Here is a 19866-nt window from a genome sequence, read left to right as displayed (position 1 = left end):
ATGGTGGATCCTAAAAGTCTCAGCACAAGGAGGAAAACACTGTTTCCTTTCCTTTTTGGTATCTATAAGATGATAAATGTTAATTAAATTCACTGTTGCAATCATTGCACAATAAATGTAAGTCAAGTCATTATGCTGTACCCCTTAAACTTACACAGTGCTGCAGGTCAATTACATCTCAATAATGCTAAAAGTAAAAAGCATTAATTGTATGTGATTTGTCTCCTAATAGTTACCAAGGCAGAAATACAGATGACACAAAACTTAGAAAATCAAATTTTTAAAAAAGTCACTCAATAATTTAAAATTTTGATAACTATTTACTGAGTATCTCCTGGGTGAAAGGCACAAAGACATGGGGCAGGTGTACAAAGATGAATAAGATGTGTATCTGCTTGAAGAAGTCTGAGTCTTATAGGCAAGAGGAGACACTGCTATTTAAGCACACACACAGTGCAGTATAGAATGTGACCCAGGTTATAATGGGTACAAGTAAAGTGATATAAGATTTAGACAGAGAATGGAATAGGCGAAGGGAACTAATATTTCCTAAACATCTTCTACAGGTCAGGAACTTAGCTAAGTGTTTGATATAAAATTTCTCATTTAAGCTGCAAGTAACCCAGTAAGGTTATTGGGTTTTTGTTGTTTTGGTTTTGTTTTGTTTTACAGATTCAGTAAACAGTCCAGTGTTTTACAGTTACTTAGTGGTGGGAGATGTGGTTCACCTTTAGGTCTGCCTGTAGAGGGAGAAAAAAACATTAAACTGTGAGATCAGAAAAAGCTTCATGAAGAAGTTGTGCATTTTTGGATTTTTTCTCTTTTGTATGGGTAGACCTGAACCATTGTTTGCCGGGAGCTGGTCCATGCTTGCTGTTTCAAGGGACCTGGCATATATGGCATACTGTTCTTAATATGTTTGCTCACCTTCTTGGCACTATGTGTTTTAACCAAGGCCCCTGAGAAAGGTTGTTTCCCCAGGTAGGGATTTTCCCCTGAAGTTAGGGAGGGAATAAAACCTCTTAACTAAGTGCCAGGTGGGTAATTAATCACTTTAACTACGAACAATCATGCTTAAGCTACATAATCTTTACTCCCTGGAATGGAGATAAGAAACGCCCTAACCTTTGAAATAGAGATTGATAGGATTGGAATCAACTGGTATAAATACAGATGTAAGAAGACAGAGAGAGACAGAACCTAGGCACAGAACCTACACAGAACGTTCTCTAGGGACAGAAGAACTTCGCTGGAGAGAACATGGCAAAAGATCCTGGACAGAAACTGGAGACAGAACCTAGAGACAGAACCTAGCGAGAGAACATGGCAAAAGATCCTGGACTGAACCTGACTACAGAAATTGGCAAGAGAACCTGACTAGAACATGGTGACTGAACCTGGCTTGAGAACCTGGACAGAACCTGACTGGAGAACCTAGCGAGGGAACATGGCTACAGAGCCTGGTTGGAGAACCTGGAGAACCTAACAAGAGAACATGGACACAGAACCTGGCTGGAGATCCTAAACAGAACTTCGCTGGAGATCCAGACCAGAACTTGGCTGGAGATCCTGGCTGGAGATCCTGGCTAGGCTGCTGATCAACTGAACACTGTCTCCCTGTCCTTCTTTCTTCGCCGACTCCATCTACGCCTTTGGGAACCCCTGGACCTGCTGGGGTTGGACCCCGGCAATTGTTGGTCCACTCTGTTTGGAATCTAATGAAAGTATGTATCCTTTCTCACAAAAAACCACAGATGCACACAGACACAAATACTTTCAAACAAGTTCAGTGTCTACACATTGTCTTTACGAAACCCCTTTTCAGTAAATTAGGTCAGAGTTATTCATGGGGAAAAGATATTTCAGAAGCTACACCACAAAAAAACTCTACAGACCTTGAATTCCTGTAGTTCCAGCCTCCTATCATTAATCTCCTTCTCGAGCTGAGCTTTTTCTACTTGCATGGCACCGGCAGTTCGCCCATGCTGGCCCACCAGCTGTGTCATGTTTTCGATCTGCTGTCGCAGAATCTCGATGACCTTGTCCTTTTCGGCCATCTGGAGCTTGAGGGCGTCGCACTCCGCCTGCACGTTTCTGAGGTGATCCCCTTCATTCTTCAGGTGCTGCAGCTCCTGCAGCTTCAGGTCGACCCGGGAGCGCAGCTTGGTGATCTCCGCATTGGTGGCCTCAATGGCTCTCTCTTTTTCCTGGAGGGAAACGGTCAAGTCCGACACGGTCCTCTCGGAGCTCTCCAGGGTCATTTTCTTGGCTGTCAACTCTTCTACGACTTTGCGGAGCATCTCTTTGGTGGATTCAAGCTGAGCGGTCAAGGAGGACACTTTTTCTAGGCTTTCATTCTTTCCTTGAATTGCTGCCATCTGATCGTTAAAGAAAAAAGAATTTCATGGATTTGGGCAGATAGGTAGCAGTAACCCCAAGAGATATAACAAGTTAGCTTAAACACATGCAATCATTCATTGGATAATAATTACTTAGTCCAACTCAAATCATTTTGCTCTCAGAACTATAGATCATAGGCTGACATGTATTAATTAGACAAAAGTGGAGAGGCCTTAATTAAATATTAATGTTCCTCCAAAAGGGTTGTCTAGTGTGGGGATCTTAGGAAGATTCCTCTGAGGATGTTTTCTGTACCAATTTAAATTAAGATAACACTGGGGGGAAGTGTAGTAGGGTTGTAGATAACTGCCTTTTCTATTTCCCATCAATCTGCTCTTTAATTCTACCCCTTAGGGAAAAGTGAATAAAGGCTTTTATCCAGCATATTTTCACATTCTCTGGTCCTTGTTAGGAAAAGAGTAAGATTCTAAATTCTAATCGCTTCTTTCATCTTTCTTCTTTCCCAGATTGGGCCAGCCAGACAATAGGTGCCGGGAGCTGGTCCATGCTTGCTGTTTCAAGGGACCTGGCATATATGGCATACTGTTCTTAATATGTTTGCTCACCTTCTTGGCACTATGTGTTTTAACCAAGGTCTCTGAGAAAAGTTGTTTCCCCAGGTAGGGATTTTCCCCTGAAGTTAGGGAGGGAATAAAATCCCTTAACTATGTGCCAGGCGGGTAATTAATCACTTTAACTACGAAGAATCATGCTTAAGCTACATAATCTTTACTCCCTGGAATGGAGATAAGAAACGCCCTAACCTCTGGAATAGAGATTGATAGGATTGGAATCAACTGGTATAAATACAGATGTAATAAGACAACAGGACACAGAACTTAGAAGACAGAACTGAGAGAGACAGAACCTAGGCACAGAACCTACACAGAACGTTCTCTAGAGACAGAAGAACTTCGCTGGAGAGAACATGGCAAAAGATCCTGGACAGAAACTGGCCTCAGAACCTAGAGACAGAACCTAGTGAGAGAACATGGCAAAAGATCCTGGACTGAACCTGACTACAGAAATTGGCAAGAGAACCTGACTAGAACCTGGTGACTGAACCTGGCTGGAGAACCTGGAGAACCTGGCTGGAGAACCTAGCAAGAGACCATGGACACAGAACCTGACTGGAGATCCTAAACAGAACTTCGCTGGAGATCCAGACCAGAACTTTGCTGGAGATCCTGGCTAGGCTGCTGATCAACTGAACGCTGCCTCCGTGTCATTCCTTCTTCGCCGACTCTGTCCACACCTTTGGGGACCCCTGGACCCGCTGGGGTTGGACCCCGGCATATTATAAGAAGGAATGACACGGAGGCAGCGTTCAGTTGATCAGCAGCCTAGCCAGGATCTCCAGCAAAGTTCTGGTCTGGATCTCCAGCGAAGTTCTGTTTAGGATCTCCAGTCAGGTTCTGTGTCCATGGTCTCTTGCTAGGTTCTCCAGCCAGGTTCTCCAGGTTCTCCAGCCAGGTTCAGTCACCAGGTTCTAGTCAGGTTCTCTTGCCAATTTCTGTAGTCAGGTTCAGTCCAGGATCTTTTGCCATGTTCTCTCACTAGGTTCTGTCTCTAGGTTCTGAGGCCAGTTTCTGTCCAGGATCTTTTGCCATGTTCTCTCCAGCGAAGTTCTTCTGTCTCTAGAGAACGTTCTGTGTAGGTTCTGTGCCTAGGTTCTGTCTCTCTCAGTTCTGTCTTCTAAGTTCTGTGTCCTGTTGTCTTATTACATCTGTATTTATACCAGTTGATTCCAATCCTATCAATCTCTATTCCAGAGGTTAGGGCGTTTCTTATCTCCATTCCAGGGAGTAAAGATTATGTAGCTTAAGCATGATTCTTCGTAGTTAAAGTGATTAATTACCCGCCTGGCACATAGTTAAGGGATTTTATTCCCTCCCTAACTTCAGGGGAAAATCCCTACCTGGGGAAACAACTTTTCTCAGAGACCTTGGTTAAAACACATAGTGCCAAGAAGGTGAGCAAACATATTAAGAACAGTATGCCATATATGCCAGGTCCCTTGAAACAGCAAGCATGGACCAGCTCCCGGCAAATAGGAAAGTGGCTTTGCCTGGGTCTAAGCCAAGGCTGGTCCCTTTGGTTTGCTTTCACATTTGGGAAGGATACTCTTCTGTGTGTGTGTGTGTGTGTGTGTGTGTGTGTGTGTGTGTGGTGCTTTTTATGTCTCTGTGACAGCAAGTGGCAATGGAACCATGTCCTTCCAGTGCTGAGGGCCACACTCTTAACGAGTGCACCATATCTCCCTACTGGTGCACTGACTTGGAGTGCACCATCCTGTGCACTCTATCCGCTTGGAGAAAAGTAAAAACAAAACCAAAGGTTTCCCCGAGAAACCTTCCACTCGGCTGTTCCTAAGCTCTCCCTGTGGTTTGATGCTTCTCTGAGTTAAGCAGTATTAGGGTACCAATCTAGGTGAAAAAGGCAACTGGACGGGAGTTTCATTACTCAGCAACAGACACAAACGGGAAAAAGCTTAACATTTTAAATTTAATAAGTAGCCAAAAATATTGAAATCACAGGTGTTTAAAGCCTGTTCGTAGAAGCCACAGCTCTACTTTAGAACTATTTTAGGCTCATACATGTGTGTTTTTGTTAAAGCTTTACCAATGAGACATAAAATACATCACCCCCTCACCCCCAAGAGACCACTGGGAGAAGCTGTCCCACGGCCTGCTGACCTGCCGTTCCATCTGGCCCTGGCACTCGCTCTTCATGGCCTTGAGGAGGGCGTCCAGGCGCTGCACTTCCATGTTCCTGTCGTCCAGCTCCCGCCGCAGGTGGTCAATGGTGATGCTGTTGCCGGTGTCCCGGTCCCACAGGCGCTTGTTCTGCTCCTTCTCCAGACTCAGCTCCTTCTCTCGCTTGTGGAGATCGGCCTACAAGAAGTGAGGTGTGTTTCCCCCTTAGCAGCAAATAATAAAAATAAAACGCTATGTTCCTTATGTCACCTTTGGAGTTTTTATGTGATTTGAGAATACTTTGATTTTGGAATTAGGTTCCTTTTTAATAGCTTGATTATGAACATTTCCTAGAAAAATAAGTTGACATTTTGCTTACTTGTAATTTTTAGCATTACAAGTAAATCTCAATGGACTGGACCCCAAATAATATGTAATGAAAAGGAAAACACAGTAGATTTTTAAAGTTATCTGTTTTTAAGTTTTGAATTTTCTAACAAAGGTATTATGTTTCACATCAAGTGTGTTCCTGTAATAAAGAAATGCTCAAAAGGTTGAGGGAATAGCAGTAGTAATTGGGGTTACTGATTCAGAAATGCAGACTACTGTCTGTACTAGGATTGGAATAGCAGTTGGGCTGTGAATAGAATTACCTCCCTCTTCAGTTACTAAAAAAAATACATTCTATAGAGAGTATCTACTGTTAGCAAAAACTCAACTGAATAGGAGAAACAAAGACTCATAGATCTTAAAGGACTTATCACCCAAAGAGAAAGATAAGAGACACAAATAACTGGAAGTGGTTTTTCATTAGAGACAGAGCTAAGGACTAGCAGAGAGGAATCACTAAGGAGATCAAAATGCTTCGAGAAGGCATGTGAGTTGGACCTTGGGGACAGCATGGAGATGCAGAGATTAGGAAGAAGGGACCGGAAAGGGGCATGTGTTTGGAACACTGGCTGTGTATAGAGAAAGGGTTGGAAACAGGCAATAGGAGGGAAAGAAGAGAAAGATTATCCCCCAGTCTGGAGCTTTGTGCACACAGTTGCCAGCTCTGCCTTTGGCGATACTCAAGTCTGTGTCAGCCTAAGAAGAATGGTGCTACCCGCGGAGAGCACTGTTCCCTAGAATGGGGTTAGCAAGTAAGAGAGAAACATATTTCACTGTCCCGTGGATCACACAAAGGGTTACCAAACATTTTCTTCTCCAAATTTCTCAGCCTAAGAACCTCTAACAGAGGCTGATTTACAATGATCAGAATTCCCTTTTCATTCTTTAAAAAATATTTAACCTAAATTTCCATTCAAATTTTCTATATACATAATTTGTGTTTTAAATGTTATTTTGCTTTGAAATGAATACTTAACACTACTTCAATTTAGCAGAATGTAGTATCTAGTTGAAAACTATGGTTCTTTGAAGATCAGCTTCACTTAACATTTAAGCCATGACAGTTCTACTTAAGAAAGGAAGAAAAAGGTAAAATATAGATTATATGCAAAACTTGAGTAACTTTATATGTATGCACAAATATTTTGTGAAAATTGTAATTTTATAAATGAAACTAGTTATGTGAAATATTTTGGTGAAAAACTTCCCAGAATTAATGTCGGTCATATTCTAGAGCATAATCTCACCAACAGCTTTTGAAGTTGATCGTCCAAATTCCCCGACTCCTGACTGAACTGGTCGCGCTCCGTCCGCGCTTCAGTTAGCTCCGAGTTGGCCAGGACCAGCTGCTTCTCCAGCTCTTCTATCTGAGAGGGAAGCACAAATCAAGCACTCCGACGATGGCAGTGAGCAACATGAAACAAACAGAGCCTTTGGAAAGCGAATATTATTTAGGGGGCAAAAATAAAACTTTATTGTGATATGGTTTGCAAAGTTTTCTAAACTTAAGATCTATGTAGAATTTGGACAAATAAAATTAGCCAAATGAAACATTAAAAATTTAGCTTCTGTGACTAGGTGTTCTATCATTTGCTATTTAAGGAAGCTTGATGTGGCATAAATACATCAAGCCTACATAAATGAAATGTATTATATTTAGAAGAACTATTTTGTTGCAGAATACCAGTGTGTCAGTAATAAAAGGCTTTGAATGTAAAATAATGAATGGCAACAAGTTTTTAGGTACTGCCATTATTAATAGTCACTCTATTATGAAAGGGTGACTTTATATATTACATAAATATATTAATACATTTGTATACATATTATATATTCCCATCCTAATTTTCTTTATAAAATGAGATAAACACAAATTTTAAAGGGTTTTTATAGGTGTATTTTTTCCACACAGATAGGGCAGCTGTTTGATCTGTGGACCATGCATTTCTATGACCTGCTGGAAGGCCCATCACTGTTAACAGCCTGTAGCTAAGAGGTTAAGATCTCAGAGGATGGAGACTCAGCTTAGATTTTAGTTGAGCCACAGAAATTCATAATTTAGATACTGAGATATTAAATTGATAAGAACATGTTGCTACTTAGTGTTATGTAATGTTAGCTGATCTTTAATGTGATACTACAATACTATTTCATCATCTACTTTCCAGCGATAAGACATCTTTCATGTCTACACTAATACTATATATTTCTTCTTACTTCTAAGGCATCTATTCAACAGGCTTCCTAAACTTCTATGTCAAGAATAAAACTTGTTGATGTGTTTGGATGGTGCACTGTGATTAAACCTTCTTAGAGAACATATGAGCAAGACTAACTTTTTCTTGATGACTATTTTTACCTAGACTAGGTTCATTTAAGATCTTCATTTATTAATTCTACACACATTTATTAATCATATTATACACACATAATGTAACTATGTCATTGATAAATGAGTATGCATACATAGAAGTTATATATCTTTATCTACACACACACACACATATTATATATATATGTATATATATATATGTATATATATATATATATATATGTCATATATATATATGACTTAAGAAAGTACTAATATAGAATTATCAAACAGTTTCACATTTACCTACAGAGTAGTATCACAGCCTACAGGAATTGGAATGTAAATGTTAGTTAATATTTACATTGGATATATTTTAAAATTTTGTTTTAACTTTGGTTGTATGTTATATATAAAAAGTATTTCACAAGAATTAAGTATATATAAAATATTAGGCTATGGATAGAAACATGTTCATAGAGTCTAATAATCCTATAAAGTACTTTCACCTTTGTGCTCCTAGGGGGCATATATAGAAAAAAGCCCCACAACTCAACCTCTGTAGCACAAATAGCCTCCTAAGGAAAATGAATGAATAATACCAGTTTATATAATCTCCTCAGTTCTATTATTATTAGGAAAGACTAAGTTAGCACACACTTAATAAAGATACTAGGAATACTGAGGGGAAAAAACACCAACTTTTACTTTAGGTCAACAGATATGATCAGAGAGTCAGTGTGATCAGGCTAAGAGTCCAACATCTTAAGTTCTGATCCACGTTCTGTCACATAACCTCTTTGAGTCTCAATATTTTTCATCTATAATTTGAAAAGATATTCTTGATGATCTTTCAAATTCTTTTCAATTCTGCTTCTAAATACTTTTTTACATGAGAAGAACAGTATTGATAAAGCTAAAATTCTGTATTTCCCATCTATCTTTGGTACCAAAATACAATCAAAGAAACCATATTTTGAGCTATAAATTTAATAAGTACACTTTTGACTCAAAAACTTAACTCATATGACTAAAAACATTTTCCACTCATAGCTAGCCTGGCACAAAACTCTATCATTGAGCACAGTATTTGTATATGTGCTTTAAAAGCTTAAATTAAAACTTGTTATTTTATGTCTGTTTTCATTTTTAAAAAAATATTTGGATGACCATCTGATAACATCAAGCTTGATGATAAAATGTATGAGACCAAAACTAAAAGAGCCAAGTTATCTTTCCGTCTAAGGTTAAGTATCGGAAGTTCCTCCAGACCCCTGCAGGAACATTTGTTTGGTAGTTGTCAGTACTGACTCAGCTGCTATAGCTCTGCTTTTACCTTTCACTTTTTAGAATAAAAATATTTATATTAATTAATCAATCAAAAAGATGAATGGAGAGTGAAAGGGAAAACCATTGATGTAGCAGCTGAGCTGATACAAACAGCTGTAAAAAAAACAACAACACTATGAAGAAAGCCTTTTAAAATGTCCATAATAAATACTGACATCTGAGATGTATTAAAGGGTTTTTTTTTCTTCTTCTTTTCTTTTTAAATAGCAGCACTGGTTTTCCCTTTCACCACCTATTAATCTCTTAGTTTTTGATCACTGGCCAAATAAGTATTGGGATCTCATTCTAATCATTCAGTGATTTTGGAGATATTCCCAATCATATCGAATTGGATCCTTTTGTTTTCTGGGCTCAAAACACAGACGCAGAATAATAAGGGGTGCTGCGGGTCAGCACGAGGTGCATTGGCAGAACTGTGCAAAGGGGTTTGCACAGAATCTCCCTGCACAGCATACAGCTCCAGCCAGTGCTACTAAGTCTTCGCTTTCTGAGTATGAAATTCAGCCCCAAATGCTTCCAAAGTAGGAAAAATCAGCTTATCATCAAGATTATGAGATATTTTTGTTGTAAAAAAGCGAAAGTTAAGAGTAAAGCCAAATCTACAGAGCCAATAGTGACAGCTTCTACTGGTCCAAATTCGTAAAGGGGAATTCTGGAGGCTCTCCTAAAATGGAAAGAGAAGAATAGAAAAAAGCATTACAGTAAAACACTTCTGTAAGCTACAAAGGCTATGTCTAAAATTTTCTTCAAAACACAATTTCTATTTTTATCAATATGAAAACACTTTTGTTAATCTGAAGAGAAACAAGGTCCTCCTAAACAAATTTTCTCATAATTTATGCATTCTAGCTGGAAAAGTTTTTTTCAGACCTGTCATGTCATAAATTTTTTAAAATGATAAATATTTTTTATCTGAAGGAATATGGCCTCAGGAAAAAATGCTAATACTGCTTCTCATAAAATATCTTGATATATAATATCTACACACACGTATAAATTTCTTTTTTAACAAGTCTCACTTTTAATCACAACTTTTATTTATTATTTTCTTTGATGCTTTTTTTATTGTTATTTGGACAGTATATACTAAAATGTGCACTGAAGCAGTGAAAAATAAAATAGATTTTAAAGTTTTAACAGGCTTTAGTATGTAAAGTCAAGGTACATGAAAATAAACAGAAGAATCTGTGTTTTTTAGATTCTATATTCAATTCATTATAACAAAAACAGTTTATAACAACGACATTTTTCGTGACCCCAAAATGCGATCCTATTGTTAAGTTGTTTGACCTTCTTAGCTCAGCTATACCATGCACTAATGCCTTTCAGGCCAGAATATGTTCAAATCTCTGTGAACATGGCAGGATAACCATCTCCTAGTGCTCCCTGTCTAAAGGGAGTTACTATTAAGAAACTCTAGTTACCCATCAATCAGGTGCCAACTAAATTAGATTCAAAATGCTGCATGATAAATCTCAGTGGTCTGGGTTAAATTAATTAATCAGATATGCCCCCTTATTTCTATTAACGTTGACTGTTTAAGATTGTCAAAATTCCTGTTTACATTAGAACAAAATAAGACAATAATTCTAATATCATGTTTGTGTCTATATGACCTCAAAACATTCATACAAAAAGTTCATGCCGTCATTTATCTGGATGTTTATGCTTGCTTTTACAATGCAAAAGAGATGTTTATAAAAACTCAGAAACCATTTTTGCATTATTTAGATGTATATTTAGTATTTGCTAAAATTTTCCACCATGCCCGCTTTGGAATTGAGCAGCATGATGTTATGTATCAGTCTGTATGCATAATAGCTTATGAAGGGATAATTTCTCCAAGAGACATTACAATGGAAAACTACAGCAATTTCAAATCATACAAGAGAAAAAATGAGTTTTATTTAATACTTCATGACCTTTCAAAGGGTTTCATTTGTCAATAAACAATGAATATTTAATCTTTTCAAAATGAGTTGAGTAGTGATCAATAACAGCTATTGTACTGGACTATAACACAACAAGGATCCTATTTCCTCCCTCGCTGTCATACTGTCAGTGCTCAGTTCTGCCCATGTGCTGCCCTCCTCCAGATCTGAGTAGTAAAGCACCCTCCACCCCATGCTGTCCTGAAATCAGGAACCTGCAGGGTGAGATCAAGACCTTTTGTGTAGGCTTGGCCTGCCCAGAAACGGGTAGATATTCCCACTATCAATCTTCAGGAGGAAGCTCAGCCTGAGAAAAGAGACTAGAACACAAGCAGGCCTGAGAGGGGCAGGAAAAAACAAATGCTTCTCCCTGGGCTTTTGTTTCTTGGGTTTGACACATAAGCAGTCTCAGGTCCCTTAAGGCTGCTCCTAGGTGTCAGGGTGTAAATGACCTTGGCACAGGATTTAGGCTAAGAGTGAAGCCAAGAGATTTGCAGTGCAGTGTTAGTCACACTGGAACCACCAGTGAATTAGGAAATCAATGTAGGAGCATCAGACAGCATCTGAAGAGGACAGAAAAGAACCAGCAGCATATGTAACAGGGTAAATACTGTTTTGTGAAATTTGCTTCAGTTGAGTGTACTGGATCAGAAAGTCAACTATGTTTCTTACTGTGGATAGTGATCACAATGTTTCAAAGCACTGCTGTAGAGGATCCAAATCTCATAACTGACATTATATAGTTTCATATTGCTCTTTATTGTGTAGACTTTAGTAAAGTCATGTCTAAATTTTCCATTCTTATTTTAGCTGTGCCACTGGAAATTAAGATCAAAATCTTGTATTACATGCTTGAATCAGAGAAACTAGGAGAAACAGCCCCCTCCTGTGGCCAGCGCAGGGGTGACTGTGGTAATTAAAAGGGGTGTTCAAAAGAAAGCAAATGGTGGAATAATCAGTGCTACAATACTAAATTGCCTCTTCCCATAAGAAGATTTTTTTCTTGAACTGTTATGCTGTAGAATTGGATACTTTTATAAAGGAAATCTGGCATTTTCCTTATACTGTTTATTTTCTCAATAAACTAGGGTGTGAGAAATTGCTAACAGTGATGGTTATAACTCTAGGTTCTCTTATAGGTAGGATGACTACATATGGAATGTATCTTCCAAACTGGGACACTTTGGAGACAAAGGTGGAATTCACAACCCCGGACACTGGGATAGCAGGTGTAAATTGGGACTGTCCCAGGCAAACGGGCATGTACTTGGAAGAAAGAACACGTGCTTCTCTGAATGACAGCTCTTTGACTGTTTTGTAGAGTCTCTCCTGTGTTATAAAGGCTTGAAACTAATAAAAACCTAAGATCTAGAAAATGGTTGATAATGATAATGAACACTTCTCTTTAGCTATGAAATGTGAGAGAAAACAACAATATAAAACATCGATGAAAAAAAGAAAAAAAAGGGAAGAAAAATCAATAAGTAAAACATTAATGAATATCTGATTTTAAGAGGAATTGTATAAAAAGAGATGAAGAATTAACTTCCTAGTTATTTTTATTTAGACTAATCTTAAAGTTAATTCAGTTTTCTAACTGCAGAGTGATAAGTAGGAGTTAAAGTAAGAGAGGAGGTAGCCCCTAACGTACCGAGTGGTAGGAGGAGAGCAGCTGGTACTGAACCAGCATATGCCAAAGCTAAGCCTTGTAAAAGCAAATAAAAGGGCCTTAGTCTTTAGAAAACTGAGTATGCAAAAACATTTTTCTAAGAATGAATTAATGTGAGCAAATAATTAAAATAAAACTTAGTTGGCATCCATCTTATAAAGTGTTTTTTAACTTGAAATGATTACTTGGATTTCTCATTTTAAAATAAACTATAAACACTATATAATTGATTCTGTGTATAATAACCTCTAGAAGCAGAGAAGCAAAATCTAAACTCACCTTGTCTTCATACATCCTTTTGGCTTCTCTTAATTCAGAACGGAGCTGAGAAACAGTAGATTCCAGATCACTGAGTTGACGCATATACATTGCATTTTGGTTTCTTGCTTGTTCTCTAAGAAGGGTTTAAAGGGGGAATAAAATCAAAGAGCAAACTAAGAATAAGTGTGATACCTAAGCACACTCTAGATTTTAGATACTTCCACTAGCTATTCTATATGGCATTATTAAGCTGATCATCTTTGTCTTCCAAAATTGCTTCTTTAAAGCTCAAAAATGCATTGATAGAGGGAGGGCCAAGATGGTGATAAATGCAGTACTCGCTACCTCCCACAACCACATCAAAATTTCAGCTAAACCACAGAACAACCAGCCTTCAGAACCACTTGAAATCTGGCTGATGGAAGCCCTACAACTAGAGAATTAATGAAGCCACATTGAGATCGATAAGAGGGATGGAGGCATAGAACAGGCTGTTTTGAAACCCACACGTGGCATTTTTTAATTGGGAGGGGATATCTTGGCTGCAGAGGCCCCCCCATAAGGAACAGTGGGTCCCAGCCCCATTGAAGCAAGTCCTGCTCCATAGGGGCATCTCCTGCACAGCAATTCTTCCATGTAATTAAGTTGGCCCACACAGCTGATTGGCTTGGAGATTAATCCCTCCCAGTGATGCCGACAACAATCAAGATCTCAACTACAACAAAACAGTACACACAGCCCACACAGGGGTACTCCTAGACTGCCCAGCTCAGGTGACAGGAGGCTGAGCCACTGGGTTCTATAAGACACCTAAAACACAAGGCCACTCTACCAATTCCAGGAGAAATAGCAGCTATACATAATACATAGAAGCAAACACAGCAAAGCAGCCAAAATGCAGAGACCAAGAACTCATGTTGTAAATGAAAGAAAAGAAATCTCCAGAAAAAGAACTAAATGAAATGGAAGCAAGCAAACTATCAGATACAGAGTTCAAAACAATGGTTATAAGGATGCTTAAGAAACTTAATGAGAACTTCAAGGAACTTAGTGAGAACTTCAACAACATAAAAAAGAACCAGTCAGAAATGAAGCATATGCTAACTTAAATGAAGAATAATTTTCAGGGAATCAACAATAGAGTAGAGGATGCCGAGAATCAAATCAGCATTTGGAATATGAGGAAGGAAAAAACACCCAATCAAAACAGCAAAAATAAAATAGAACCCAAAAATATGAAGAAAGTGTAAGGAGATTCTGGGACAACTTCAAATGTACCAATAATCACATCATGGGGGTGCCAGAAGGAGAAGAGAGGGACAAGAAATTGAAAACCTATTTGAAAAAATAATGACAGAAAACTTCCCCTATCTGGTGAAAGAAATAGACATACAAGTCCAGGGAGCACAGAGAGTCCCAAACAAGATGAACCTAAAGAGGCCCACACGAAGACACATCATAAATAAAATGCCAAAGGTTAAAGACAAAGAGAGAATCTTAAAATCAACAAGAAAAAAGCAGTTAGTTACTTATAAGGGAGTGCCCATACAATTGCCAGTTGATTTCTCAACAGAAACTTTGCAGGCAAGAAGGGGGTGGCAAGAAATATTCAAAGTGATGAAAAGCAAGGACCTATAACCAAGATTACTCTACCCAGCAAAGTTATCATTTAGAATTGAAAGTCAGATAAAGAGCTTCACAGACAAGAAAAAGCTAAAGGAGTTCATCACCACCAAACCATAATTACATGAAATGTTAAAGGGTCTTCTTTAAGAAGGAGAAAGAGAAAGAGGAGGAGGAGGAGGAGGAGGAGGAGAGATAAAAAATATGAACAATAAAATGGCAGTAAATACCTATCTATCAGTAATTGGATCTAAAAATCAAAATAAATGAACAAGAAATCTAATGGAAAAAAACAACAACTAATGAGTAAAATAGAACCAGAGGCATGGAAATATGGAACAGACTAATGAATCTCAGAGGGAAGGGGAAAGAGAGGGGAGCAGGAAGAGATTAACTGAAGAATTTATATGCATATATGCAGTACCTATGGACACAGACAATAAATAGGGTGGTGAAGGCCTGGGATGGGGTGGCATCCAGGTGAAGGGGGGCAATAGGGAGGGGAAAGGGGAGACATATGTAAAACTCTCAACAATAAATGGTTTAAAAATAAAAATTAAGAAAAAAAGCTCAAAAATGTTAACTATTAAAGCTATGTGATGTGTAGATGGGAGTTCATGAAACTATTCTCTCTTTACTTTTGCGTATAATTGAAAATGTCCATATAAAAGGTTTCAACACATAAGCTCAAATTATAAAATTATTTATATGCATATACTTTTTATTTATATATATTTATACACACATAATGTGTTTGTTTTATACTGTCAGTTAAAACCTGAACAATATTTAAAACATCCAACCCCAAAAGGTCCAAATATTTAAAATAATACTCCTGATATGGTCATATAACATTACCTATATGTTAAGTATCTTTTCTATTCATTTAAATGTTAGAAAAGTTTTACTTTCTTGTGAAATCAATTATTAAGCAATTTTAAAAAGAGCTCAAAGCAGAAAATAAACTTAAAATGAAGATTATGACTCAATTTCAAACCACTAGAACACACATACTGAATGATTTCCAGTTGACTTTGGATACTATTGGCTTGGCTTCGAGCACTGCTAGCTTTCTCAGTGAGTCCTGTTATTTCTATTTCATGTTCACTTATTAACTGCTCAATCCTGTAAAAAAAAAAAATGTGGTGACTGCTATTTGATACAGAAGATTATGCATGTAAATTATGCAAAAAATTAGTAATTTTCAATACTCTCAAATTTTGTTTTGGCTTTGAATATGCTGCTCTTTTTACTACAAGTGTCTAAGTTAGGTATAGAGTCCTTTATCTAAATCCTTTGGGGACCAGCTAGGTTTTGAAATTCAGAATTTTAAAAAATTTTACAAAGGTAATAAATTATAAGGGCTATATATTATATGATATCCCCAGAGAGATCTGGGGAAGTGTCGTATAGGCCAAACATATTACTAATGCAACAACAGGCTTTAAAATAATTCACTAAATCATAAAGACGATAAAAAGCTTTACATTTGCTCAGGTCAGATTTGCCAACAAATGAGGGACAAAGGTTTTCTCCTTGACCAAACTTTAGCCAGGCTCCTCTGAGCCTGCTTCGCAACTAGGCCCTCCCACCTCCCTGCACCCCCTTAATATGCCTGGGCTTAGTAAGAATCTTGCTAAGTCAGTTTAGTGAGAATGCCCTCACCCTTGGTGTATCCTCTTGGCAATTTTCACCTGATGACCCTCTCACCCTGCTTCTTGCTATGAATCCTGGCTTGTCCTTGTCCTAGCAGTTGAGCCTGATCTCTCTTTAATGCAAACTCCTATGCCAGGGTTCTTGTTCCAGCATTAAGAAGGGTTCAGGAAATCTGGAGAAGGCTGTGCATAGATTAAATAGGAGTCCAGAGAAGAAATATAATTTTGAAAGGCATTTGGGGGTCAGAGGAGCCTAGTTTAAAGGAAACTAAGATCTCCTGGTCTCAGGACCCCATGCTTTTTATTAACACAAATTGTCCTGAGGCGAGACAGAGATACACACTTCAAAGGGTCAGGGTTTTGTATACAGAGGCATTGTCAGAATGGGGGAATTAGCCTAGGGATGTTCAGGTGTTTGGCCAGTAGGAGGCAAAAACATGTAGATTAAGATGTCCTGAGCTGTCTGGCAGCAAACAAACAATTTAATGTATCCAATTCAGGTTTGGGGAAATGCCATCAGCCATTCCCAGATTCAGCCCTCCGGTCATGCTGGAACTGGCTTCCCACACTCCTATTTCAATAGTTTTGAGTAAAATCTTCCCTACTGTTTTGTGTTGTGTGTGTTTTAAAAAATATATTTTTATTGATTTCAGAGAGGAAGGGAGAGGGAGAGAGAATCATTGATTGGCTGCCTCCTGCAGGACCCACACTGGGGATTGAGCCTGCAACCTGGGCATCTGCCCTGGCCAGGAATTGAACCGTGACCTCCTGGTTCATAGGTTGACGCTCAACCACTGAGCCACGTTGGCTGGGCCTTCCCTACTGTTTTAACAAGTGTCCGAATAATTTTTTTCTTTAACAATTCAACACAAACCTATGAAAAACAAATTTCTGTGTTTCAGAGCTTTTTAGATTTTGCAATTACTGATGAGGGACTGGAGACCTGTGGAACAGTTTCCCTGTGATTTTCTAGCTCAGTCAGGCACTTACCTATCTTGATGTTGTTGAAGAAGCAGCTCTATTTTGTTCTGTGATTCAGATTTCAGTGCTTCAAGCTGATCCTCTACCTAGTAATAAAAAAAAAGATGTGGATTTAGAAACCAGTAAAACTAAAGCTTGGAAAATTTAGAGATTTTCCAACTGATGGAATGCTTTAATAAGATGCAAATAGAAGTAATACTTAAATTGGATACATTCTGTCACTGTATCTTATTAGATCTTTTACTTTGGCTATACTCTCATGAAGCCTTACAGGTCAATCAAGCGAGTTCCCTTTATTATAACAGATCATTGTGGAAGCAACTCCATTATTTTAGAGTATAAAAATGAGAACTTATTTTTAAGAATTTAAAAAATTACATGCCTAATACTATTGTCTTAATAAATTTTAATATAAAATTGAAGTAGTGTTCTCACCACTTACTGGAAATATCCTCCCTTTAAGATAAGAAATCTCTGTGTCTAATTCTCTTAGGATTTTACTAATAGCTGAGCCCATGTTGCGGAAGTGGATAGTAGACAGGCTGTCATGTTCATATATTTTCTTGCCTGAGGCTTGTTCAAAGTCAACTAGGATTGATCGGATTTCATGAAGCACTCCCTCATGACTAAGCATCATCTTTCTAAGCTGATCTATCTGTGTGTTGCTATCATTCAGCATGTCCTCCTTAAGGCTTCTAGCAGCTTCAAGTTCATGAACTGTATTTTGAAGCTGATTTTTTAAATCCTCCTGGGACTGATTCTCCCTTCGTCTATGAAGTAAATAAAAGAGAAAAAATAATATTGATGAAATTCATAATCACACAAGTGGTAATATAGTACAAAGAGTAAAGGTCTAAGATAATTGCAGGTAACAGATCCCAACCTGATGTCCACCATGGCATCTCTCTCCATTTGCATCTCTTGAAGTTTTGTTTGTAAATCAATGACTGACTGCCTTAAGTAAAACTTCTGTTTCTCATGCAATTCATTGCTCTGAAAAAATAAGATGCCATGCAAATTAGTCTTTTCTTTTTAATTCAATTTATTGGGGTATCATCTATAATAATAAAAGCATAATATGCTAATTGGACCAGACAGTCGAATGACCTTCCAGACAATCTTCCGGATGAAGTCAGGGCTGTAAGAGCCGAGCCCCTTGCACGAATTTCATGCATCGGGCCTCTAGTTGGTTAATAAAATCATATAGGTTTCAGGTTAGTTAATGAAATTATATAGGTTTTTATAGTACATCATGTGTTCATTGTCAAATTAGTCTTCATCAGAGGAACATATTTCCTTACAGCCAGTAATTTCCAAAATCTATATATTATTGATTTTTATTTTTATTGTTGACATTATTACAGATGCACCCATTTCACACAAACACACACACACACACACACACACACGCACATACACCCAGACCCCGTACCCTCTGACATGTGTCAGTCTGTTCTATATATCCATTCCTCTGTTTCTACTCTGTCAGTTTACTTTGTTCATTAGATTCCACATATAAGTGAGATAATATAGTATTTGTCTTTCTCTGACTGGCTTATTTCACTTAGTACAATACTCTCCAGATCCATCCATGCTGTCCCCAAGGGTAAAATTTCCTTCTTTTTTTACAGCCATGTAGTATTCCATTGTGTAAATATGACAAAACTTTTCTTTTTAATCATCACTGAGGATATGTTTTTATTGATTTTAGAGATAGGGGAAGGGAGGGAGGGAGGAAGAGAGAGCAAGAAAGAGAGAAAGATAAATGTGAGAGAGAAACATCAATTGGTTGCCTCTCATATGCACCCTGACCAGGGATCAAACCAGCAACCGAGGTATGTGCCCTGACCAGAAGTCAAACCCACAGAGCCACCCAGCTAGGGCTATACCACAGCTTTTGTATCCACTCATCTACTGATGGGTACTTGGACTATTTCCAGATGTTGGCTATTGTAAACAATGCTGCTATGAACATAGGGGTGCATATATTCTTTTGAATTAGCGTTTCAAATTCTTAGGATATATTCCCAGAAGTTAGTATGTAGACTTTTCATCAGTCCAACTTTTAATACTGAAATAGAAGGCATAGACCTAATTAGCAAGTTTAACCAATACATCCATTATGTTTTTCTTCTAGACAGTTTAGGTTCTATTCCAAGGCATTGTGCCTCACTATCTTCCCAAACCAGCATCAGGTACTGAAAGAAAAGATTGCAACTCACTTCATTTAGTCTTTTCTGCAAATCTTTGACTTGATGTGAATATTCCTCCAAAACACGTTCGATGTGTTCTTTTCCAGGGTAAGGGATGACTTTCCTGTGAGAATCAGGTTCTACTTCATATTTAGGGAAAAAGGGGATTTGTGTCACAATCCCAGGTGCTGATGTGTTTTCAATTATTGTTCCACGTATAGGTGACATAAAAAATGGACTTGAAGAACCTAAATATTAAAGAATTAACTGATTAATTTATTACTAACATCATTTTGTGGCAATCATTATCTTAGATGATTCCCTTACTGTACTTTGAAGGAGCTCAAGGTCTCCTGAGGCAAACAGACAAGTGAAAGGACCCCTGAGAGAGGAGCACATGGCAAAAA

The 19866-nt window shown here is 38.0% G+C and overlaps 1 protein-coding gene across 1 annotated transcript in view; it reads right to left on the bottom strand.

Moving 5' to 3' along the window:
- The window catches only part of CCDC158 (coiled-coil domain containing 158), an 83906-nt gene that overhangs the window by 44360 nt on the left and 19680 nt on the right, over positions 1-19866 (bottom strand). The window contains exons 4-12 of the mRNA XM_081100991.1: positions 19490-19707; positions 18151-18260; positions 17710-18037; positions 17277-17353; positions 15646-15756; positions 13027-13141; positions 6734-6853; positions 5097-5294; positions 1896-2378 (exon numbers count right to left, since the gene is read on the bottom strand). Of these exons, the coding sequence (XP_080957117.1) occupies positions 1896-2378; positions 5097-5294; positions 6734-6853; positions 13027-13141; positions 15646-15756; positions 17277-17353; positions 17710-18037; positions 18151-18260; positions 19490-19707 (1760 nt within the window). The remainder of the gene's footprint in view (positions 1-1895; positions 2379-5096; positions 5295-6733; positions 6854-13026; positions 13142-15645; positions 15757-17276; positions 17354-17709; positions 18038-18150; positions 18261-19489; positions 19708-19866) is intronic.

Source organism: Myotis nattereri (genome assembly GCF_964212035.1).
Source record: "Myotis nattereri genome assembly, chromosome: 1".
Taxonomy (NCBI): domain Eukaryota; kingdom Metazoa; phylum Chordata; class Mammalia; order Chiroptera; family Vespertilionidae; genus Myotis; species Myotis nattereri.
Note: the sequence above shows the minus strand (reverse complement) of the source record. Positions and strands in the feature narration are given on the sequence as shown.